The sequence below is a fragment of the Dunckerocampus dactyliophorus genome, chromosome 2 (assembly GCF_027744805.1).
Source record: "Dunckerocampus dactyliophorus isolate RoL2022-P2 chromosome 2, RoL_Ddac_1.1, whole genome shotgun sequence".
NCBI lineage: Eukaryota > Metazoa > Chordata > Actinopteri > Syngnathiformes > Syngnathidae > Dunckerocampus > Dunckerocampus dactyliophorus.
Genome location: NC_072820.1, coordinates 7,725,818 through 7,750,578, shown reverse-complemented (window position 1 = coordinate 7,750,578; position 24,761 = coordinate 7,725,818). Strand labels below are relative to the sequence as shown.

At 42.4% G+C, this 24,761-nt stretch overlaps 2 protein-coding genes across 10 annotated transcripts in view; one reads left to right on the top strand and one right to left on the bottom strand.

Annotated features, from left to right (window-relative positions):
• The window catches only part of LOC129170587 (polyamine-transporting ATPase 13A3-like), a 48,971-nt gene that overhangs the window by 5,073 nt on the left and 19,137 nt on the right, over positions 1 to 24,761 (top strand). For 6 of the 8 annotated variants that reach the window (XR_008566654.1, XR_008566652.1, XR_008566653.1 and 3 more), the window contains 14 exons: positions 2,969 to 3,091; positions 3,174 to 9,144; positions 12,809 to 12,878; positions 13,052 to 13,225; positions 14,022 to 14,195; positions 15,386 to 15,456; positions 15,555 to 15,638; positions 15,795 to 15,864; positions 17,167 to 17,301; positions 19,512 to 19,584; positions 19,712 to 19,843; positions 20,240 to 20,407; positions 23,287 to 23,444; positions 23,531 to 23,719. Coding sequence is in view for 3 of the 8 variants with exons in the window: in XM_054758354.1 (XP_054614329.1) it covers positions 12,828 to 12,878; positions 13,052 to 13,225; positions 14,022 to 14,195; positions 15,386 to 15,456; positions 15,555 to 15,638; positions 15,795 to 15,864; positions 17,167 to 17,301; positions 19,512 to 19,584; positions 19,712 to 19,843; positions 20,240 to 20,407; positions 23,287 to 23,444; positions 23,531 to 23,719 (1,479 nt within the window). In the remaining 5 variants the exon portion in view is untranslated. The remainder of the gene's footprint in view (positions 1 to 2,968; positions 3,092 to 3,173; positions 9,145 to 12,808; positions 12,879 to 13,051; positions 13,226 to 14,021; positions 14,196 to 15,385; positions 15,457 to 15,554; positions 15,639 to 15,794; positions 15,865 to 17,166; positions 17,302 to 19,511; positions 19,585 to 19,711; positions 19,844 to 20,239; positions 20,408 to 23,286; positions 23,445 to 23,530; positions 23,720 to 24,761) is intronic. The other 2 variants (XR_008566651.1, XR_008566650.1) reach the window with 2 other exon arrangements.
• LOC129170653 (uncharacterized) lies at positions 7,627 to 9,176 on the bottom strand. 2 transcript variants are annotated; one of them, XM_054758399.1, is made up of 2 exons: positions 8,991 to 9,176; positions 7,627 to 8,531 (listed from the first exon to the last, which is right to left on the bottom strand). In XM_054758399.1, the coding sequence occupies exons 1-2, from the start codon at positions 9,102 to 9,104 to the stop codon at positions 7,947 to 7,949; spliced, it is 699 nt and encodes a 232-aa protein (XP_054614374.1). In that variant the 5' UTR covers positions 9,105 to 9,176; the 3' UTR covers positions 7,627 to 7,946. The 2 variants fall into 2 exon arrangements, with proteins under 2 accessions (XP_054614374.1, XP_054614384.1); XM_054758409.1 differs by having other exon boundaries at positions 7,627 to 8,464.

Here is a 24,761-nt window from a genome sequence, read left to right as displayed (position 1 = left end):
TTAAAAAGGTTCTTAGACTGGCCATTTGTTTGAATTTCACAAACAAATATTTAATCCTGTGTTTATTTCAATACTTGTTTATGTATTTTGGCACAAAGCAGTCCCAAATTGAGCACACATTTTTGGGATAAAGTTCAAAGCATTACGTAAATTGTGCACCCATTCACCCGCTTATTGCACAATTACATGAACACACCACTGCGAATGCAAAACTGCAGATGTTACTTTTATGGTTTATGGAAGCGCTCAGCCTCATATCAGAAGAAGTTTTGTTGTAAACAAGCAAATGTTATATTTTCTTTGTCCAGTTTGACCAAACTGTTTGCTGAAGTCAAAGTGCTGCACCAAGAAATGGCCGTGGTTTATTTTACCTACGTACTTGAAATATAAATATAGTGCTGTTAGTCAATAGAGATAGATATCACATAGGGTTGAGGGGAAAACAATGTGTTAAAATGGCAAAGAAATAAATGTTATTGCAGTATTCTTTAACACTGTATTCCAGGGGTCTCAACCTGTGGCTGATTTTGAGGAGGTCACCAAAGGTTAAAAGAATATTTGCTTCCCAACTCTTCAACTCTATTTTATTTTTATAGCTCTTAATTCAGAACACTTGCCTCCTATTTAATGACAATTTAGCACAAAATAGCGGGAAGATAACTTCACTGTTTGAGTGGTACAGTTTAAAGTGGGTGCAGCAGACTTACACCCACGGTGTAAGAAGGAGAGGTTCCGCAGGTCCTTCATACCGACCGCTGTCAGGCTCTACAACACCTGCACCACCTGAACCATGTTGTAGTCAATACGTATTCTTTACACTGTATTCTTTACTTGTGTATCTTGCTTGCTGCTGTAACAAGTGAATTTCCCCGCTGTGGGATAAATAAAGTACAAATACAATACAATACAATAAATGTTGCCCGGCACATAAATAAAACACAAATAGCTCACCTCGCCTTTCTTTTTATCAGAGTTAATATGGGGCGGCATGGCTCAGGTGGCAGAGTGGTCGACAGAATGACAACAATTCTGCAAAGATGAGTGGGCCAAAATTCCTCCACAGCGCTGTAAGAGGCTCATTGCAAGTCATTGCAAATGCTTGATTGCAGTTGTTGCTGCTAAGCGTGGCCCAACCAGTTATTAGGTTTAGGGAGCTATCACTTTTTCACACAGGGCCATGTAGGTTTGGATGTTTTGTTCTCCCTTAATAATAAAAACCTTCATTCCAAAAAACCTGCATTTTGTATTCAGTTGTGTTGTCATTGACTAATGTTTAAATTTGTTTGATCTGAAACATTTAAGTGTGACAAACATGCAAAAAAAGAAATCAGGAGGGGGGTTAGCAGTTTTTCACACCACTGTATATAACAGGGAAGCTTTCAATGTGCGGACGAAGCAGCTCTGTTAAATGCAATCACAATCTCCTTGCCATGCAAATATTCTCACGCCATTCTTCCGGAATAACGACATACTTGTCACGTCTTATCCCAAATCGCAGTCGTCGGTGAGAGCGGCGTAGACGTTTTTAGAGAATAAAACGGCAGCAGCAAAATATGCCATCCATCCATTTTCCTCAGCTTATCCGGGTCCAGGTCACGGGGGCAACAGTCTCAGTAGGGAAGCCCAGACTTCCCAGTCCCTGGCCACCTCCTCCAGCTCCACCGGGAGGACACCAAGGCACTCCCAAAGCCAGCTGTAGGACATAATCCCTCCAGCGTGTCCTAGGTCTGCCCCGGGGCCTTCTCCGGACTGGGCGTCCGGGAGGCATCCGGACTAGATACCCGAGCCACCTCAACTGGCTCCTCTCGATGTGAAGGAGCAGCGGCTCTCCTCTGAGTCCCTCCCGGATGACTGAGCTCCTCATTCTATCTCTTCGGGTGAGTCCAGCCAGCCTACGGAGGAAACTCATTTCAGGCACTTTTATCCACAATCTCGTTCTTTCGGTCACGACTGAAAGCTCGTGACCATAGGTGAGGGTGGGAACATAGATGGACCGGTAAATTGACAGCTTTGCCTTCCCGCTCAGTTCTCTCTTCACCACGACGGTGAAAAAATATGCGTCCTTAAAAAAATCTGTATTCGTGTTGATATAGCCTTAGCCAGTATACAGTACATCAATCCATTAAGACAATTATTGCTCAATTACGGAAGCATCACACCTCAGAAAACAACCTTTTTTTTTGTAAACTGCCTACATAGTTTACTGTCAACATGAGCAATTACATTTGTCCACTCAGATCAAACATGAAGTTATTTGCTAAACTTTAACAAGCTGGACAAACATGATAATAGCTTACGTTGTCACCAACTGCTACAATACCATTTTACAGGTGACCAAAATAAAAGAAATTACTGCCTGCTCACTTTACTGCTTGTCATGTTTTTAAAGTCTGACGTTTCCTTGGCTTTTGTGTGCTGTTAGGTGACAACGTGTTCACAATAGCAACACAGCAATATCAGTGGCTGGAGACTGTGGGATGGTTCACATGAGAAAGTTAATATTGTTGATGCTGTGCCTCCAAACAATCAGAACCCTGCTCGTATCACATGGCGCTACTCTGACAACCTGGATGTCAACAAAATCGGGTAAAACACAAAGTCCCTTGTAAAAAATAAAAACAACTGTAGAAATATTAAAGTTCTGAAGTGTCATGCGCCAAGAGTTCACCAGCCACACTGAATAATGTTAGAGAAACTCTGCCTCTCTCCAGCAATCAGCCTCCGTTTCCACATTTATCCAGTGAAGAGCCGTGTGCGGCGTTTGCCATCATAACATTGTCATGCATCTTTTGTTTCCTTGCTTGGACAATGTGTTCTACAACTACAAAGCTGAAGAAATTGCCCTAGCCCAATATTTCACAATGACTGCTAACCGCATGAATACAGTTTCCAGTAAATGTTTCAAACAACACTTTTGCATCAAAACATATGTTCCTTGATGTCCTGCTTTTGCTCTGTTTGCTCTCAGACTGCTGAGATCAGGTTTGCTGAGGAGGGGGTAAAGGACGAGGAGGGGCCAGGCTATCACTTCGCTGTGAGTGGCCCGGCTTTGGCTGTCATCGCTGAACACTTTCCAGAACTTGTTCAGAAGGTACTAAGATACATTACAGTAGTTAGGTATCTGTGTCCTGGCATGACGACTGGATGTCTCTCCCCCAATGGGGGCGCTGCAGTTCCTCCTCAGAGCCACTGTGTTTGCTCATATGGCTCCAGACCAGAAGACTCAGCTGGAGCAAGTCCTGCAGAACATTGAGTCCGATTATTTATTTATTTTGATTACCTATGTCTATATTTATATGATTTTGCATCATAATATAATAGCATTTTTTTTAACCTTGCAGTTACATTGTTGGGATGTGTGGGGATGGTGCCAATGACTGTGGGGTGAGTATGTATGTGCAAACCACACATTTGTACTGATGTTCATATTTAATGTAAAAAAAAAAAAAGTGTATTAGAAAGTGATATTACAGTGAAACCTCCAAAGTCGAACACATAAAGTTCAATTTGGCGTTCACCTAAAATGTTCTGAATAAATATGCCCCAAAAGTCAAACAAAACTCACCAGTCATCTGGGTGATATCGTAATACTTTAACTCAGTAGCATCAAGCACATTTCTATGTGGTACAAACCTCCGTTTAGGAAGAAAAAGTGCAAAGTATGAAAGTGCACTAATACAATCAGTGAAATTATAAACTGGTAAAATATGAAAGGATGTCAATTCTCAATTGGTTTGTTTTGGTGTTCAGTGAGCCTGAATCCTGCGTGGAAGATGCTAGTTCCACACCCTCCCCCAACCAGTCTGATCTCCGGCTCAGAGCTCTTCTCAGTGTTGTTTCAGATCCTCAACTGCCTACTCTTCCAGCTCCTACAAGTACTTCTTAGTACAGCAACAAAGTTGCTCCAGCTGAGTCTTCCTAGCAATATGGTCGGTCTAAGTTGAGAGCCAGCCAATCTCCAACGCTGTCTCAGTTTATTGGAGATACCCGAACACTGCTACAAAAAGTCAACAAAGGAACATAACCCTAGAGCCTGCGAGAGCGCGGGTGCAAGATGGCTCGACGATTGACGACACGGTTACAGACCCACAAGCGAATACGACTACGAACAAGGACATGACACATGAGTCAACCACAACAGCAACAGGACATTCACTTCAGGTGTGCACTCGTGGCTGGGAGAAGATGACATCATTCATGGGGTTGAGGACCCACCAAGGAAAGCGAGGGCGCTTGAGAGAGCAGAGACAAGGGCCTCGCATTGAACAGTACTTCCTACGAAGCCACCGGTCAAATCAGTCGAAGCACAGCGATGGGACGAAAACCAAAGTTCACAGAGCTTCAGCACCCCTGTCACTGATGAGGATAATACAAGCACAAGAATGCCGGTGGAGGAACCCACCCAGCCACAGAAACCTCCCAAGGAGGATAAGATCAGCGTGAAGTGGTCTAAAAGCTGTTGAAAAGAGCGAGTGGGTAACAGTCAACAATGATCTGATAAAAATCCTGGAACAACAAGGGGGCACAGCAGAGAAAAAGCTGGACAAGGTGGGAGACATAATCTACCAGTATGGAGAAGAACGCGTCTACACCTGGGCACCGCGTCTACATTCCGGTACAGTAGGTGGCGGTATGCACCTAAACGTTGTTTGCGACCCGCCATAAACAAAAAGTAGAAGAACACGTCTACATCCAGTTGCCTATTTTTTGGCAGTTAGATGAATAGATAGTAACTTTAGTCATCTCCAAGAGAACAACACTGCATTTATGTTTTGTTTTGTATGGTTTATTGTATCTGTGTTTCTATTTATTGGTATAGTATACCTGTGGCGCTACGTACATTGCGTGAAGTTTTACATAGGGTCACCCGGGGAATTGATGGATTTTACACACTATTTATGGGCTGCTGGAGTTATCACTCTGGACTTCATGAGAACCACGGTACAGTGGGACCAGGGATACCATGGCCCACCTTTGAGTCATCATAATGCATAGAACCCTCGGCGGATGCCAGTATGTGTCGACAACATGATCGCTGCACAAATTCCAATATGTCCCCTCTTTTATATGTTACTTTCCCTTTTTCTTTTCATTCAGCATAACAGGCCTTGCAATTTTAACGCTACATTTATGGTGTTAATTGAATAATCCAAATCCCACAGTGTTTTATATTTGACTTTAGTATAAATTGTGCTTGTTGTTGGTCACTGTAAACTGCAGCGTGTGCATCCATACCTCCACTGAACTAGAGCGACAGGGTTAGCAAATGCAGAGAAAGGTGGCTTCTCTGCCTTTATTGGTTGTTTCCTGAACTTTTTTTGCCGTTGTGATGGACTATCTTGGTAATAGCGTTTGAAGGATTCCCTGATCCTTGTGGGTGTCGAAGTCGGAGGAGAAATACTACATGAGACTTTCTGAGCAAGCCATAGATATATTTATTCCTGACAAACAAACCTAATACAATCGGAGCTCCGGGCCTAGCGTCTTTCCCTATAGGCCTACACAGAGGTTGGTCTTAATACAGGGTCAGACAGGAAGAGCACAGCTAACTATCCCTGCCCGGCCTTTATACATTTGTAGATGCAAATGGATGTTGATCCTCAGCCAATGGGAGAAGACAGCGCCCGTCACTGTAGATGTTGGAGAGCCAATCAGATGCCGCTGAAGGTGTGGTGTTGTAGTCCCAGAGGACCAATTAGATGTCTCTGGAGGTGTGGTGTTGTAGTCCCTGAGGACCAATCAGCAAAGTGGGGTGGCACCCGCCGATGTGAGAAGTGGGCCTTTGTTCGTTGTGAAGGTCAACCAGCTGCTGTAAGCAGGATGTTGCTGTAGTTTGAGTACTCTCCTTGAGCTGCTTATCAGTTGTGAGGTATGTGTAGATGAGGTAATGAGCGCAGGCCATGAGAACACTATGTGTTTTGTGTGACTACCTGTATAAAATGGATGTGAGCGGCTTAGCAGATTAATATGCATATAATAAGAACACAAATGAGATATAAAACCCTTCACGTTTAATAGCGTTAATACATATTTAAACCATTTGTAGTAGTTCTGAAGTACACGAGATTAGAACATGACCACATAGTAGTTGCACCGATATATAAGCTGCAGGGTTCAAAGTTTGACAAAAAGGTAGCGGCACCGGAAATTACGGTAATAATGGAGCCCCTATTCTCTTATTGCACTTTTACAAAGTTAATTTTGAATCATTCCGGCACACAGGCCACATACTGTACTTTATATACAGGTTTTTTCATGGATAGACATTGCCAAGGGTTAAACTCCATGACAGTCAAAACAGGGCATTATAATATTTCTAAAACCACATGCTAGATAACTTTACATTATGCGGGTGTACCTAATGATGTGGTCAGTGCATGTTCTCGCAATACTTGAAGGCTACAAAATTCTGATGATTGTGGCAACTTTACTGCCAAAGTGTGCTCTTCAATTCACTGACAAACTTTGTGCTCTTCAATCATTCCCAACATAATTTCAGATGGTGAAAGAGCAGCAGGGCTCAGCCTTCCTTTCCCGGATCTTTTGTTGCAAAAACCGTACCCTGAAGACTAAATACAAGCGTTTGGCTCTGCAGCTGCAGGAGGAGACTGACTGGCCTCCTGCACCCTCCACTATCACATATGCCAGCACTCCTCAATTCATATCTGCTGCACTTTGACACCAATAATAAATGGCAGGTTGGAAAGCTGCAACTTAGATTTCATTTACTTCAACATAATGATGAATTTCTGTTATATATTTATATGGCCCGCTCGTGTTGAAGGCTTTTGCTGGAGCGCTGAGGAGATGGAGTAAGCTTGTTCACTTATCCAAAAGATAACATTCACCTCATCAGATGCGTTGGAAAAGTTGGATGGACAAATGTTTCAATACAGGCCCACAGATTCAAAAACCCACAAGATGTTCAACCGTGGAAAAGTGTGCCAAGGTGGCAGTAGTTTCTTCTACTAATATTCTCGATAGTAGCCAGCCTAGTGCTGGGCTAATGCAGTGTTGATTTGCTACTGGCTTGATTAGCCGCGCATCTAGAGCGTTCTAATGTGCTATCGGTTGTAGCGTGCAACAAAAAAGCTAAAGGGTCGTATTTGACTGCAGGATCGCTATGAATCTTAGATTAAGAATAGGTTTTCATGCTAAATTGCCTGCTAAACAATCACTGTCACTCGTCTTCAGCTCTGTGCAGTGTGTATAGAGCTAGCTGATAGCTGTCAGTGGATATCACTGCCAGTGAAACCCAACATACTCCTCACAGCACAATATTAGTGAATGTTGTTATTGTTGTGAATATGCCACTTTCTTTGCGTGCATTCATGGCTTTGCCTCTTTGCACCTGGTTGCCGGTGTCACCCGTGAGTGTTCTCGACGTAAATTGCTATCAAAACATAGATTGCTGTCACTCGTCTTTTTAGGCAGTTTCGAGTCAGTTTCAAGAAGTAAATCCACATTTTTTGTTACTATTCTAGGCATGGTAGAATAACAGTATGGGTTTCATGCCAGGGCTAAATAAGTTGTATTTTGTAGTGTGCATATAATTCAGTGTCACTTATTGACAGTCAAAAAAACACGTCACGTCTTGGCATTGTGTGTTGTAGTCCGACCCCTGGATGCGAGAGATGAGACCCCAAAGTGCAGGTAAAAGTCTTTTAATGATTAAAGCTGCTATGCAGCGGCAGGAATCCACACAAGAGCAGAACATGACAATGCTCCAACAAACAAGGGAACGCGAGGCAGAACTAAATACAAGCGTAACTCAAATTGGCAGCAGGTGATTGAAATGAGAAAAGCAAAGCAGAAAAACACAGACGATGGCAAAACGCAAAGTACTCCAAAATAAGGGCATCAAACAGAAACTAAGGCATGAAAAGGTAGCACAAATGAGCTGTCACGCAGGCAACGACCAAGATTGTGATAGTAACCCCCCTCCCTCAAGGATGGTTCCTAGATGTCCTAAAAAGTCCAAAGTCAAAGAGGGATCGGTGGTGAGCGGACCGGTGCGCGGTCACGGGCGGGACCCCTTCGGGGGCCAACTGGGACGGTGAGCCTCGTGGAACTGGCAAGACCACTCTGGGAGTCGGCAGGGAATGCATGCATAGAGGAGCTGGGGGTCGCCCAGTGGGGGACCACCAGGACAGCATGAGAGGCGGCGCCAGCGGGAAGAGGATCCCGTTGGAAGCTTGGCCGTCAAAGGACTGGAGGTGGGTCAGGTCGTGTGCCACAGATGCAGGAGAGCAGCTTGGGTGGCCATAAAGTGGGTGCAAGACATGAAGGAGGCTGGCATGGCCAGGTCCACGGAGCCTGTACAGGAGCTGGAGGCCGCTTGTCCTCGGCCTGACGAGCAGAAGGAGGTGACATCTTGCCCACACGCGGAGGGGAAGGAGGTGATGTCTCGGCCAGACGTGGACACACATGCCCGTGGTTTCAACATATCGAAGCCGAGTTCCGACTGCGAGGAATAACGTAGGACGTGGGCAAGTGTTTTCACGTATTGGTGCCGCTGGATGCCTCGATGACTGCAAGTACGAGAGCCCATAGGCCTTTATAGAGCAATTTTATACTACCGGTTTTCATCACAGGAAAAAAACAATATCGATATCAACCGATATGACATTTTCATGCCGATATCGAGCCGATAGTATTGGTGGGCCGATATTATTGGACATCCCTAAAGCACTTTAATGCATTTCATGACGGCCACCAAAATGGTAGATTTTTGATCCCCCAGCTATGTACCCGTACTCTCATGCAATCATTTTTAATAAATTACCAGCGTTTTCAGGGACCAACGCCCAAAAGGATAAACATTAGCAAAACGTAAGGGGAGAATATAGGAAACACTTTTAAACTGCTTGTATATGTACATATATTTGAGGCTCTGGAGTGTCTGCATTTATCAAGGTGCTTACGGCGCCACCTGCTGGCGAGTGAATAGTCTCCGTCCCTTGTGCTGTTTCATTATTTGTTTGACTTACCTTAAACATGTCCTGCCCTGTGACAGGGGGGATGGGATGAGTTATCAGCGCCATAACAGGTCCTATTGACGTCAACAGCTCCACGCTCCAACTCCAAGGTCCTCCGGGCTGCATGCAGTTCTCCTGAGGATCATTTTGGTGAATGTGTTCTAGTGTGAGTGCTTCCTTATTTTGTTGCTTTGAGTGTTTTTCTTTTGGACTGCAATATACAGTTGGTCTTGTGACTTCCTTCCGGGGTGGGTTTTCCAGGGTGTTGTAGGTATCTTGTTTGTAAATCGTGGATTTCCTTTTTCTTTTCACTGATGCACGTGAGTCCCCTAAAGGCAGTGGTGTCCATATTATGAGGACAAATGTCATTTTATGAACATTAACGTTGAAATATAAAAAAAAAAAACGTTTTTTTTTTCTTAAGTCATAATATTATGAGAGACAATCAAAACAAAGAAAGAAATTGTAATTTTGAGAAAATTATGTTAGGGTGCGGGGGGTGGGGTGGTCATGGGTATAAAGTCAGAATTACGAGAAGAAAATTGAAATATTTGGAAAATAATGTATTAAAAAAAGCAACAGAAGTGGTAAAAACGACAGGAATTTTAGGAGAATGAAGTCAAAATATTAAGAGAAAAAAGTTCTATTTAAGAAGAAAAAAAGTAAATTTTTTAAAGGAACACCCTACGTGTGGCTGACTCACTTTCCGTGCTTTTTTAAATGGCGTGTGACTGCTAAATAACCATAAATAAAATAGTGCCAGCAATTTAATAAAGTAGTAACACTATTGAATTCAATCGAGAAAATTACTAGGGATGTCAGATATTATCGGCCCAATATTGGCATAAAAATGTGATATCAGTATCTGTTTTTTCCCCGATAATGAAAATCGTTTTTAAAAAAATGCTGTATGGATGTACATTTTATCCCATGATAAGAGAAGGTTTGAATCTCCACTTCCTTGCTAACCGGTTGACTTTTCATCTTAGCCCTGGCTCTGCCGCCTCGATATCAGTGGGACAGAAAATCACACCAATGCCGTACGTCGCTCTCATGATGTAAAAATGTGCTTGAATAAACAAACAGAGCTGCTTGAAAGGCAGCCACTCGCGGCAATGGTGTTAATTCCACGAAAGGAGTAATTGACAGTTGGACAATATCGCAAAAAAAGTAGATAGATAGATAGATGCTTTATTAATCTCCAAGAGAAATTCACATTTCTAGCAGCTCTGCAAAAATGTCATAATTAATTTGATCACTTAATCACAGAATAAAACAACCCCGGGCAAGACATGAGCGTTAAAAAAATAGAATAAGAATGCATAAATAAATACGGAACAGATCACGTAAAATTTTTAGTGCAATACTACATAATAAATAATAATACATAGTAATAACAATACATGATTAGGTAATAAGTCCAGTCCTGTTCAGTCCAGTCCTTCCACAACAGGAGATATGTGATGTTACACATATCGCTATTGGTATTGGTTGATATCCGAATTGGAAATTGAGAGTTCGACAATATCGGCATATCGGTTATCGTCAAAAAAGCCAATATCGGACATCCCTACAAATACACATACCCTGTTGCAATAATGGGTAATACATAATAATATTGTACTGATCTAAGCGATTTCTGGTTTGACTTGACTTTCTTGCCACCACACTGCCTTCTGACACACCTCAAAGAAGAGAGTGGAGAAGGTGAGCCCTCATCTCAACTGCAGATTTTCATGGCTGTTTAGTTATTGTTACATTTTTATTAGTCCATTAATCTCGGGGTGGAATAATAGCTTTTAGCTTTGCACTTGGTTTTCTGAAACGATTTGGATATTTTCTGTGCAATCTAGTCATGAATTTAGTTGTACTTGTATTGCTTTTAGAAGCTTTGTTCTACAGTATATGCAGTATATGTGTAAAGCATCTGTGTCCAAAGTCCGGTTCCCGGGCTATTTGCTTGTTTTTTTGTTTTTATTCACTGGCAGCTTATTAAAAAAATACATAAAACACATCAGATAATTAATGATTAATGGCACGTAAACTATGATACTTACTGGATTGATAGCCCCCCATAAATATTATATATGATAATATATCAAACTGCTCTTTCATCGTTCTGTGCTTTTCATCTCAATCCACTTGAAAAACATTTTTTCATTTCAATGCACTTTCCTTCAAAGACATAATTATTATTATTATTCAAGAATAACAATTATTATAGTAATTGTCATTCTAATTCCTTTTTGTAATAACATGAACTGGTTTTTTAATTATTATAATGAGTGCCTCTTCTGAACAATGTGAAGTAATGAAATAACAAACACAAAGAAACAATTAGTTTGATATCCGTGTGCATTCTCAATAAATGCCCAAATACTTGGGTTCTGCAGTGTATTTACTTTGTCTGGAAAAAAAGAAACCCCAATTTCTCTAACAGTTTTCTCTGAAGCTATACAGTACAAAGCATGGCTTATGATCGACGTTGTAGTTGAGCCTGTTTCTGGTGAACGCTGGCCTCCGCCAAGGCTGCCCTTTGTCACCGATTCTGTTCATAATTTTGGATAGAATTTCTAAGCGTCAAGGGAGTCCAGTTCAGGGCCCTTGGGATCTCGTCTCTGCTATTTGCAGATGATGTGGTCCTGATGGCCTCAGTGGGCTGTGACCTTCGGCGTTTACTCAGGTGGTGTGCATCTGAATGTGAAGCTTCTGGGATGAGACTCAGCACCTCCAAATCCGAGGCCATGGTTCTCAGTCGGAAAAGGGTGGATCGCTCCCTAAGGGTTGAGAATGAGGTCCTGCCCCTGGTGGAGGAGTTCAAGTATCTCGGGGTCTTGTTCACGAGTGAGGGAAGGTTGGAGCGTGAGGTCGACAGGCGGATCGGCGCAGCGTCTGCAGTAATGCGGTCATTGTACCTGACCGTCGTGGTGAAGAGATAGCTGAGCCAGAAGGAAAAGCTCTCAATTTACCAGCCGATCTATGTTCCCACCCTCACCTAAGGTCATGAGCTTTGGGTCGTGATCTCACGATCTAACCTTTCCTCGCTTGTGAACAAGGTCCTGAGATACTTAAACTCTTCCAACTGGGGGAAAACCTCACTCCCAACCCGAAGGGTGCATTCCACTCTTTTCCTGCTGAGAACCATTGCCTCAGATTTGGAGGTGCCGAGTCTCATCCCAGAAACTTCACACTCAGCTGTGAACCGCCCCAGTAAACGCTGAAAGCCACAGCTTATTTATTTATTCAACTGATTGCTGCTCACTGAAAGTGCTAGCCATTTGCTGATGTAGTCCTGTTTGTTTCTGTTGTTGTTGTCGCAATTGTTGTTGCTGCTGTTGTCCTTGTCTCTCTCTTTATTGTCCCCCTCTTGTCCCCGCACTCCCCGCTCTGTTTTCTTTTCTCTTCCTCTCTATCCCCTCCTGCTCCAGTCCGGCCGCTCCAAATTTGCAGAACAAAAAAAATAATCAAAGTCAAATAAATTCTGTATAACAGAGGAAGTGTATCTCACACTTTTCCCTGGCAGAGCAAATCTGTTGCGCACGTAGGGGCATTTAGATCAACAGCACCATCTGCCCTAATGGCTGGACGGTAATTTATTCCGTTGTTCAGTCTGGTGACAAATAATTCCTTGTAAGTTTGTATTTGATGTGTGCGGTGTGTGCGTGTTGCGGGTGGCTTGCGGACCCTGGCTGTGGGTCAAATGTCTGAAGCACTACAGGATGAATGAAAAGTTTGGGAACCACTGATCTAGACTTATGAGATGAGAATGTCCAATACTGTATGTACATGTGATTGACAGGATAGTTATCTCTCTTGTGTTTTCCCTGTAGTGGTGGTTTTTTTGTCAGCATGAAGACCCAACAAGTGAAGCTCATCAATCGGGGCCAGGAGGATGAGATGGTAATTATCCTTTCCCATTTACCCAGCAGGCCAAAGGAATACATTGGTCCTGATTCATTGGCCCTCATATGAGCCAGATCCTAATAAAAAAGTGGACATAATAATGATCTTTGGGTAACCCCCAAAAAACGACTCACTTTGTCTCTAACATATTTGTTATTTGGTTCATGCAGGAGGTGTGGGGTTATCGACCCTGTCTGTGGAAAATCATCCTGGTGGGTCTTGGTGCTGTTTGCTCTGGCGGTCTTCTGCTGCTGGTGCTCTACTGGCTGCCTGAGTGGGGGGTCAAAGCCACCTGCACACACACACCACTGAGGGGGGCGAGCCGACTGCTGCTCAGGACCACGGTACAGTCAGACAAACCCAAAATGCTCATTGTGTGAGAAAAATTAGATTCTTAATCTCGTCCATCGGTTGTGCATATACAGTCAATGATTGTGTAAAGTCAGACTTGATTTGCGTACTAATGAGACCATGCCAAAACACTGCCAGTTTGTCTTGTTGAAGACGGCCTGGTCTTATATCATGGTTGTCAAAGCGAATGACATTTCTAGATTGACATGGTGGCCCGCAAAATTGTCCAACCACATTCTGTCTTTCACAAACTGCTACTAGAGTTGTTTCTGGATCTGTGCACACCAGTCAAAGTCAAATAACTCATGTAAGCTCTAAGGTCTGACTGGGCTGCCTCCTTCTAGTCCATTTTCTTTCCAACTTGGCCATGTTGACCATTACAGCTGCAATGGACTCAATGACTAACAGTTCAAAGCAGGATTTGATGTCGTCATTACGACATATTTTGTAGGTACTGGGGTCAGTGTGTTGATCAAATATATAATAATAATAATAATAATAATTATTATTATTATTATTATTATTATTTATTATCCGTCTGGATGCTACAGCATAAACACACAGCATTGAGCTCCTCTTCTTTGTCTTTGTACTTTTGTCTAGCGCTGATACGGCATTCTGACTAAAGATACACGTATCTTGCACATGGTTTGTGTTTTATCTGTATCATACCAGTTGAAATAAAATCATTAAAAGCCCAAAAGTATACGTGTTTGATGATGCTAGATGTCTGAAAATATACATTTTGATGAAAAGTAAGATGAGAATCAGTTGTTGTTTTTGTCACAGGATGATTTCAGACTGTGGTTTTATGCCAAAGTACATGAGATTTTGGCTCCAGGGAAGACCCCCTTTGATAACGTGGAATCCACAGCTCACTTTCAGGATGGAGACAGACACCAAAGCCTGAGGGCTGACAATGAAGAGCAAAACAGGAAACTCCTCTGTCGAGATTCTGTTAAGGTACTTCATTTATTTCTTTATTAGGGGTGCAACGATACAGAAAATTCACGTTTCGGTTTGATTCGATACTTTAGTGTCAAATTTTTTAAATGCATTTTTATATATGTCTTTATAGAAATTACCAACATTTTTTTTTTCAACTCAAAAGTACAATTTTTAAATGAAATGTATCTGGTGCAGCCATACCGTCCTCATTTTCTGCTGCACATACTTAGAACCATAAAAACCAAAACAGCGTGCGTAGCGTAAATAAATAATAAATAATTACCAATTCAATTCAACATGGCAATAAAGGCAGTTACACATAATTCATCAATAGTTGTGTTCATAGATTCAGTCATATTTCAATCAAACCACATAGCGTTCATTATTTCCACTGTTCATGTACACATCCAGTTTGCTATTAAACATTACAATTATAAAATAAACAAAAACAATTATCGAAGTGACAGTACAGCCGAAGTCAAGATGACACATCAACAACTTAAAACATAAAACATTTTTTTTCAATTCATCATAAAATAATAGCAACACTAACAAGTTAGTGTAGAAAAACAAACTTCTGTAATGAAGTTCAGGGTGTGCACGGCGCACTGCAAATGCAATGAGGACTTTTGTTCAATGTATATGCATCTTACTGCTAAGTTATTTGTATCCGGAATTTGGATGGTAAAGATGAAATATGCTGTTTTGCGTGCCACCTGGGATGCCGGATTTCTGCCAGCCACAACAGCAGCCCCTGATTGCTTCCGTCTGCGGGGATTTCATCTTTGTCGTGGAGGGACTTGGATGTGAGCTGACTGACGATTCGTAGTGGTATCGAATCGAGACCACTGCATCGAACGGTTCGGTCCAGATACCTGCATTGTTGCATCGCTGTTATTTATGTACTATATTCATTATTTCTCTTAAGGAGTTTTTATGTTCCGATAAATTTACCTTGCGTTTATGCTGCATGACTAGGTTAGGGAGCCCTACAAATGTAATAAAATCTTATCTCTCCCATCTCGTATGTATGGAAGCAAGGTCAGAAGCTATTTCGCCACAAAAAACTTTGACCCAGATCTGATCGAGGTAGTAATTTATATAAAAAGTTGGACAACTTTCCATGAAGGAGCTCTGAATGCTCTTGTTTCCATTCATTGTCATTTTGAAGCAAATTCCAGACCACTTCTTTCTGCTCTTCACAGGTCCACTACTTCACCCACCACAGCGTCAAATACTACTGGAATGAAGGGACACAGAACTTCGAACCATACAAGTATGACTCTCAAAAACACTGTGCTCTCATTGGTGTTGTTTCATCAATATTCACGTCATGTTTATAGTCAGCAGAAATAAATGTGCATGTTTGTTTAGGGGCTTGGAGGACACAAAGGTGAGATGTGCAGACATTCACACCACCTACAGCTCTGGACTCACTAAAACACTGCAGGATTACAGGTAACAACATTCCAAATTGTTTTCCTTATTTTGTGTTACTGTATTTGTATTTATCTGTCTAGCCATGTAATCTATAGTTATTTTCTTTAGCCTTGGCTTATTAGTTTGTTTTATTTTAAATCTCAGTATTCAACAGTGACAATGTGTTCTCAACAGAGCTTTGTTTTTTGGCAAGAATGAGATTGACGTAAGAGTACCGTCTTTATTCAAGCTATTTGTAAAAGAGGTAAGTGTTGGTGGAAAAAAACCACAATATTTCATTTCTTTAGTAAATAGTCACATCCAGACGGGAACGGATCACTGGGTGAAAACTAGGGATGTCCGATATTGGATTTTTTGGCGATAACCGATGTTGTCCAACTCTCAATTTCTGATTCCGATATCAATCGATACCGATATGTCATGGACATATCATGTCATGGAATTAACACATTGTGGTGACCAAGAATATTGTTTTAAACATTTCTCTCAGAGATTAATAAAGTATTATCTATCTATCTACTGTATCTATCTATCTACAACCTACCTACCAAGTGTACTTCTGTTTGCGGGTCGTGAGGTTGTTGTAGCCACTTGGCTATTGCTAAAGAATTGTTGCTTGTTGTTGATTCGAGTGGAGAGTAAACTGATTGGTGCCTGCCTTGACTCCTGTCGCATCTCCACATTTGGTGACCCTTGACGTGAGTAAAAATGTCGACTGACAACAGACACAACGTGACCGTGCCGGCGCCGCTACAAGCTAACAAGTTAGCTGACGTCGCTGCTATCTGTGGTTTCAACATATCAAGCCCTGTTCCGAATACAAGGTATAACACAGGACGTGACAAGCATTTCCACGTATTGGCGCGGCTGAATGCCTCGATGACGGCAAGTACAGGAGCCCAAAGGCCTATACATGCAGCAGTCTTCATGAAGGGGAAAAACCCGATACCGATATTATATTTTTATGGCAATTGTGCCGATATTATCGGACATCCTTAGTGAAAACGATGGAATACATAAGGCTAACCTACCCGTGGTGCTGTAAACAAACACTCAGACAGAACCACATGACCACAAAACTCTACAAGAAAAAAGAACGCATGCTCATAAAGTCCGTTGTCTTCCACTTTCCAGGACTTGTCTATACTGATAACAAAGTGGAATTAGTTCTGCAAGTCATTTTGAAGTAAAAAAAATATCAGGAGAATGTAAACTGGGGTGAGTCACGCCAGTCGAAGTATTCAGATATTTTGTCGGCTGGTCATTTCTGGTCACATGACGGCGTCGGGGTGATGGCATCATCATTTTCAGAAAGTAGTGGCGTGCTTGTCTACACGGCAACGATCAAGCTGGCGTTATCGGACTTTCCCACTCTGGAAGCCGTTTTGAAAGAAATACCATTTCCGGGCACGCAGAACGCCCTTTCCATGTGGATTAAAGGCTGAAACGATAAAAATACTTTGCCGTTTTGACCTGAAAATGTTTCTGTATGGACAGCCCCTTAGTCTCTGCTTCTTTAATGATTATTTTCTCTTCTTCCTTCCAGGTCTTGAATCTGTTTTACGCCTTCCAGATCTTTGCTACTGTTCTGTGGGCCTCTCAAGGCTTCTACGATTATGCAGTGGGCATGACATTATTGTTTCTATTCTCAATAACCTTCTCTCTGTACATCATTAGAAAGGTGAGTCAAGACTGATTTGAGGAAAAGCATGTGTACCAAAGTCTGTTATGCGTGGATAGTTTTTAGGTTTAGCTGTGATCAAGGGCGCTGCCGAGATTCTGGGCCCCATGAAAAAGAAAATCACATTGGGCCTCCTGGGCAGCTGTGATCACTACATGTCTGGGACTAAATTTACCCTTTACTTGCCATTTTCATTCTCCAACCTGAATTTAGTTAGATGCATGTTTGTGTGTTTGATTGAATGGAATAGTTATTTGATCCCCTGCCAACCAGCAATTCTGACTCCCACAAAAGGTTTCTGTGGCACACAAATTAGTCCTGCACCTTCAGCAGGAAGCCTTATGAAAGAAGACCAACGTCGGTGGAAGAAAGGCAACCTAAGTGTCAAAAAGAATGTCACCAAGAAAAGAATCAGTGGCACACTTTGCTGTAGTAAACTGTAGGTGTGTCACGAGACACCCAGACGAGACGATACACGGGATTTGGCCTTTGACAACGAGACAAGATGAGGTTTTAGCTTTACTTTTAAGAAAAGTACAGTGAAGAAATATAAAAAATATATGCAGTCTACTAATTTCATTTCTGCTACGTCACACTCTTCTGCACTCTGTGTGTATGGTCGCGGCCCCGCCTCCACCCCCCGAGACAAAGAGACTGTATGACTAACAAAAGGTCTCACTCTGTTCATGCCGTTGTTCTATTCTATTGTTCTAACAAACGCGCCAAGGTGCTGAAACCAATGCACAGAGTGGACCCTCTTCCTGCCTGTTTGGAGGCGAGAGATGAGACAACCACACACGCATGCACATGGCGATATATTGAGGCCAGCAAACTCATCCAGTTCATTTTCATTTATTGTGTGATAAGGGATGGCTGTTATTTATTATCATCCCACGCCTAGCGCCCACGAGACATTTTTTTTCTGTATGACAAGTCTTGTCACATTTTAATCTTGCGAGATCTTGTGACACAGATCCTGGAGTGCTCGTTAGAGTGCTTGTTAGAGGCAGGCTGATAATTGTAAAAGTGGCCCTTGCATCCTTTGATTTTTCAGTATGCGGTATTTCAGTATTTCCTCTGTGGAAAAGGTTTGGACACCCCTGGTTTTAGCCAGTCTCCGGACGTTAATGTAAAAGAAAAAAAAAAATCTGCGGAGGGAGCTGTGGAGTTTGACTTGACAAGCGACAAGCTTGAAACCCTCATTTGTAAAGTGGAATGGAGCAAAATCCCCATTGAGATGTGCGCAGCCCTGGTGACGACTCAACTACAAGAAATGTCTGACCTTTGTTTTTCCAAAAAGGGTTTCTCCACCAAGTACGAAGTCGCGTTTAGCTTGGGGATCAAATACGTATTTCACTCAGTCAAATACAAATCAGATTTCAGCATTCATTTGTTTTTTTCTGGATTTTTTTGTTGATATTCTCTTTCTCTATCTGTTAAAAAATCTGGACTGTTTATGTTTGTAAGGCAGGTCAGGTTTCTTTATTAATACCCGTAGGTAAATCAATCTGCAGTGCAAGATAGGCATTCTATCAGCAACACACACACAACAATTACAGTAAAATACATAAATAAAGATTAAAAAGGTGTGAGTCCATTGCCCTTATTGACGACGGGACATGCGGTTAAGAAAGACAACAGCTGCTGGGATAAAACTCTCCTTGTATCTCTTGGTTAGGAATTTTGGGACTACCAGTTTCTGTCCCGATGGCAGATACTGGAACAGGTGGTTCAAGGGGTGCAGAGGGTCCTGCATAACGCTGCATAATGCTAGTAAACAGAAAGATAAACCTGATTCAATAAAAGTGCGATAAAACATACGACTGTTGTCAATGTTAAAGGGGGTAAACTTAGAACATCAGCAAGGGATGAGATATTTATTACCCCCACTCTTTACCAATGGTGGTGTTTTTTATTTCGCTTGCGTTACAAGCTGTGCCTGCGTTAAAAATAAACACACCAAAAAATGTAGTGACTCAGTGTTTGCGCCATTTATGTACTTGTGTTGTACTGTAAGGGGTGCGTTTAGTTTCCAGTTTTTGATAATCATGAGTAACAAATGCAATTCTGATTATTGATCGGTGGGGCAGTTTGGGGTCTGTAGAAAAGAATCCGTGCCGGACCTTGGTCAGAGGCTACATTGTTAACCACATGCCAGTCCAATGCATTTTGCACATTTAGCATGTATAATCTTTTCTCATCCATTCCAGCAACATGTGAGATTGCATAACATGGTGGTAGAACACAGCATGGTGAAAGTGTCACTGTGTCGAGGAAAAAAAGGCAAGTTCTTTTTGTGCGTCACTGTGTAATATATACATTTTTACATTTGGGAGCTTTCATACCGCATGATTATTTGCCTGCTGTGGATGATATAATTATCGTCAAACCATTGTCCTCTCAATCCCAGAGACTGAACGGGTCATGTCAACAGAGCTGGTGCCAGGTGATGTCGTCACTATTCCAGAAAAGGGGATGATTATGACCTGTGACGGCGTGCTTATCTGTGGCGCTTGCACTGTGAATGAGAGCATGTTGACAGGTGGACCTTCCTCAAGTTTACCTCTTTACACAAAATGCGCAAAAGGCGTTTCTCCAAGCTGCGTCTACATAATCCACACTTTCTTGCCTGTTGTAATTCCAGTAGCAATTTACGAATATGTATTAAATTGTGTTCACCTCTCTGCAAGTTTTGAGGCCAGATATTTAGAATTTTGACGCAGGGACGCTGTCATCTTACACTGGGGAAAAATAATAATAATTTTCACCAAAAACCTGCAAATTTGCAGCATCATGAATAGTGAATCACACTGTATACAAAAAAAGGTTTCAACAGGCTTGTGTTCACTTTCTCTAGCCTGCTAGAAGTTTCTCTAACCACACAGCAACAGTTGTTCATGATTCTTTACTGAATGTGCATCCTTGTGTGGCTCTTCAGGGGAGAGTGTTCCAGTTACTAAGACCAGCCTGCCAAGTTCAGGCAAGGAGGCAGACAGGATCTTTGATACAGAGGAACACAAGCGACACACCCTCTTCTGTGGCTCACACGTTATCCAGACTCGTAACTATGCTGATGAGCCGGTGAAGGTGGTTGTGGTCAGAACAGGTATGTAGTGATTTTTATGCTATGGTATGCCGTGTTTCCCATACATTCATTTCCTTGTGGCACATTTCGACCGACACATATACAGTGGTGTGAAAAAGTGATTCCTGGTTTCTTATTTTTTTTGCATGTTTTTTCACATTTAAATGTTTCAGATCATCAAATTACTTGAAATATTAGTCAATGACAAAATAACTGAACACAACATGGGTCGGCATGGTTTAAGTGAGAGAGTGGTCGTCTCCCAACTTGAAGGTTGATCACGTCGAAGTGTCCTTGGGCAAGATATTGAACCCCCAGTTGTTCCTGATGCTGCGTCATCGGTAGGTAACTGTGCTAGTAGTGTCAAAGCGCTTTGAGTGCCTTGGAGGTGGAAAAGCGCTATACAAGTGAGAGACCATTTACAAAATGCAGTTTTTAAATGAAACTTTTTTATTATTAAGGGAGAAAGAAATCCAAACCTACATGGCCCTGTGTGAAAAAGTGATTGCCCCCTAAACCTGATAACTGGTTGGGCCACCCTTAGCAGCAACAACTGCAATCAAGCATTTGTGATGACTTGCAATGAGTCTCTTACAGCGCTGTGGAGGAATTCTGGCCCACTCATCTTTGCAGAATTGTTGTAATTCAGCCACATTGGAGGGTTTTCAAGCATGAAGTGCCTTTTTAAGGTCATGTCACAGAATCTCAATAGGATTCAGGTCAGGACTTTGACTAGGCCACTCCAAAGTCTTTATTTTGTTTTTCTTCAGCCATTCAGAGGTGGGCTTGCTGGTGTGCTTTGGATCATTGTCCTGCTGCAGAACCCAAGTTGGTTTCAGCTTGAGGTCACAAACAGATGGCCGCACATTCTCCTTCAAGATTTTTTGGTAGACAGCAGAATTCAAGGTTCAATTTATCACAGCGAGTCTTCCAGGTCATGAAGCAGCAAAACAGACCCAGACCATCACACTACCACCACCACATTTTACTTTTACACCAGATGTAAAGGGACACACACCTTTCAAAAAGTTAAACTTTTGTCTCGTCAGACCACAGAGTATTTTCCGAAATGTCTTGAGGATCATCAAGATATTTTCTGGCAAAATTGAGACGAGCCTTAATGTTCTTTTTGTTCAGCAGTGGTTTTCGTCTTGGAACTCTGCCATGCAGGTCGTTTTTGCCTGGTGTCTTTTTTATGATGTAGTCATGAACACTGACCTTAACTGAGGCAAGTGAGGCCAGCAGTTCTTTGGATGTTGTGGGGCCTTTTGTGACCTCTTGGATGAGTCATCACTGTGCTCTTGGAGTCATTTTGGTCGGTCGGCCACTCCAAGGAAGGTTTATCACTGTCCCATGTTTCGCCATTTGTGGATAATGGCTCTCACTGTGGTTTTCTTTAGAAATGGCTTTATAACCTTTTCCACTCAAACTCATCTGTGATAAACCCCAACAAAGTTCTGTTTTAACAGAGGTCATCACTTTTTCCAAAAAGTTTAATTTAAAAACTGCATTTTATGTTCAGTTGTGTTGCCGTTGACTAATATTTAAATTTGTTTGATGATTTCAGGAAGTGGGCAAACACTTTTTCACTGTAGAATTGGCACTACCTGTTCACCCTCGCTCATGAACACATGATAATGCATCTTGCCTGCCAGAGAATAAAGAGAAGGAGCAGGGGGGAACGTTTGATGGCAAAACAGTGGCAAAATTTGCGCGCATAAAAACCATACCAACCAGGGAGAAAGGAGGCCATGCTCTGTATCGGATTGGCTCTGACCTGGAAACAGTAGGCCACTTGTGTCAAGGGAGGGCCGAAACACTGCAGGTTTTCTCTCCAACCGGTTTCTCCAGCAGGTGATTTAATTGATGAGCTCCTTCCCTCAAATTGAAGGACGTGTTGATCATTACAATAACCTGCTTTAGTGACCAGCTGGAAAGAAAACCTGCAGTGTTTCGGCCCTCCATGGTACGAGTGTGACACCCCTTCAGTAGGCGTTTAAAGTGACCAATCAGAAAGGAGGAGGTTTGCTGGGCCCCCAGAGGTAAAAAAACTCAGCAACGCCAAACGCATAGAAGAAACAGGTAGGCCTTTATGCATGCAGATTTTGGTACTGTAGGATCGGTGTTGCCACCTTAGGGACTTTGGTGCTGTATTTACTAATCAGTAGTCAGACAGTTCTGACACGCCTCAAGCCAAGTGGGATCCCAAATGATGCAGTCAAGCAGGTAGATGTGAACAGAACGAGTCTTTTATTGGTCGTTCCCACAGCAAACAGCGACAGAGAAGGTAAAAGGGCATCAACAAAGACCTATGGTGCAAAATAAATACAACAAAAAAGCACCACGAAAAAACTAGTAAACTATACTGACCAAGGTAGAACAAACAGTAACTGGTTACACACTGGGAGAAGCTACCTGGCCTGGCACAAAGGCGCCGAGTAGCAAAAATTTAATTCCTCTATCTTTTAAAGCTAGGAACTGGCGGGCAAAAACGAGAAGCAGGTAGCGTGCGTCCATGTGGAGCAATCAAACGACGCCCTCCCGCCACCACAGGTATGCCTAAAAAGGTGTAGCGTAGATAAGAAACACCTGTGGCTAGTTAGGTAGCTTCTCCCATCAGGACAGCCCAGGGTCAGCAAAGAACACCAAACCATAAGCAAAGAAGGAACACTAAACCAAAAGCAACCAAAGAGAAACTAATAGGCAGCTCACCTGAAGCAGCCAAAAGGTGTCACACGTTCTAGACAGTCTTTTTCCAAAAAGCGACATTGTGAAAAAAAGAAAATCATTTCTTGTTCTAAACATATCTGTTTTGCTTTTCAGGTTTTTTCTTCACTTTTTGCAAACATGTCATTTAATCATTCAGTTATACAAATTTCATGTATAACTGAATCCCACAGGCTTCAGTACAGTGAAGGGCCAGCTTGTGCGCTCCATCCTCTACCCTAAACCCACTGACTTCAAAATCCACCGTGAGGCTACGCGGTTCCTGATGTGTATGGTGGGCTTGGCAGTGATTGGCTTCATCTACACTGTCATTATTGATGTCATAAATCAGGTATTACATCATTCACCCTGACCAGCTACAGTATATTGTTTATGGGATATGTGTAATTTTGATGGCCTCTTTCCCATCTCATTCAGGTTCCTTTTCAGGGAATCATGTTTGATGCACTGAACCTTGTCGTCGTCGCTGTGCCCCCAATATTACCCGTGGCCTTAAATGCTGGTCTTATGACTGCACAGCGGCGCCTGAAGCGGGTCGGCATTTTTTGTATTAGTCCACAGAGACTCAACATCTGTGGTCAGCTAAATCTGGTCTGCTTTGACAAGGTGGGTCTAATCCAGGCGGTTCCACAGAGGGCTACATACTTTTACATTTTTTTAACTACGCCATGTAGGTATGCTGAGATGTTTTGAGATTTAAAGAAAGAAACAGCTTCATGTTATTGGTGACAACACATATTATTTGTATTAATAAACGTTTTCTCCTTATGTTACATCGAGGAAAAGGCTTCTTGAGACGTCATCTGTACTTCTGTGAAGAAGGTGTCGGACGTTTCGCTCCTCATCCGAAGAGCTTCGTCAGCGAACTAATAAGTGCTGGTAGCTTAGGCCTTAAATACAGTAAAAGTGGGCGGAATTGGTGTGCCAACACCCTCCTCCTATTGGTTCGTTACACTAAGCCTGGGCGGAGTAGTGGTATAATCCTATCTATCCTGTTATTAACACCTCCGATAAAAGGGAAGTGTCGCTCCCTGAATTGGGTATGAACGACTCTGATACTGGCTTGTTAGCATCTATTGTTCTGGCTCGGCCCTGCCTTCACCTCATTTGCAAGACTAAGAGCTGTGGGTTTTGGTCTCAGTAACCTGCTGAACACAGGGTCCAAATTAAACCTCAAACCACCATTCCGATTCAATGATGGGTTCTGTTGTTTGACAAAAATAGCTTCCTTTACTCCTCTTTCAAACCATCTGTTTTCTTTGGCCAAAATCTTTACCTCGCTGTCCTGAAAAGAGTGATTTACTGCTGATTGAGGACCACTAGCATTGTCCCTGCGATGTTGATAAAGCCTTTTTTGGAGCATTTGCTTAGTTTCCCCAATGTAGTGCTCTTTGCATTCCTCATCTTTACAGTGGATGGAATAGACCACATTGCTCTGTTTCTGGTTTGGAGCCTTGTCTTTAGGATGCACTAATTTTTGTCTCAGGGTATTTACTGGTTTGAAATAGGTAGGAATTTTGTGTTGCCATAAGATCCTCTGGAGTTTTTCGGAGACCCCCGCTACATAAGGGACTACCACTCCTCTCCTTTTTGCTTCTGTGGGCTTTTGGGATTCTTTTTTAAGCCTTTTCCTCGATGGACAACTCCT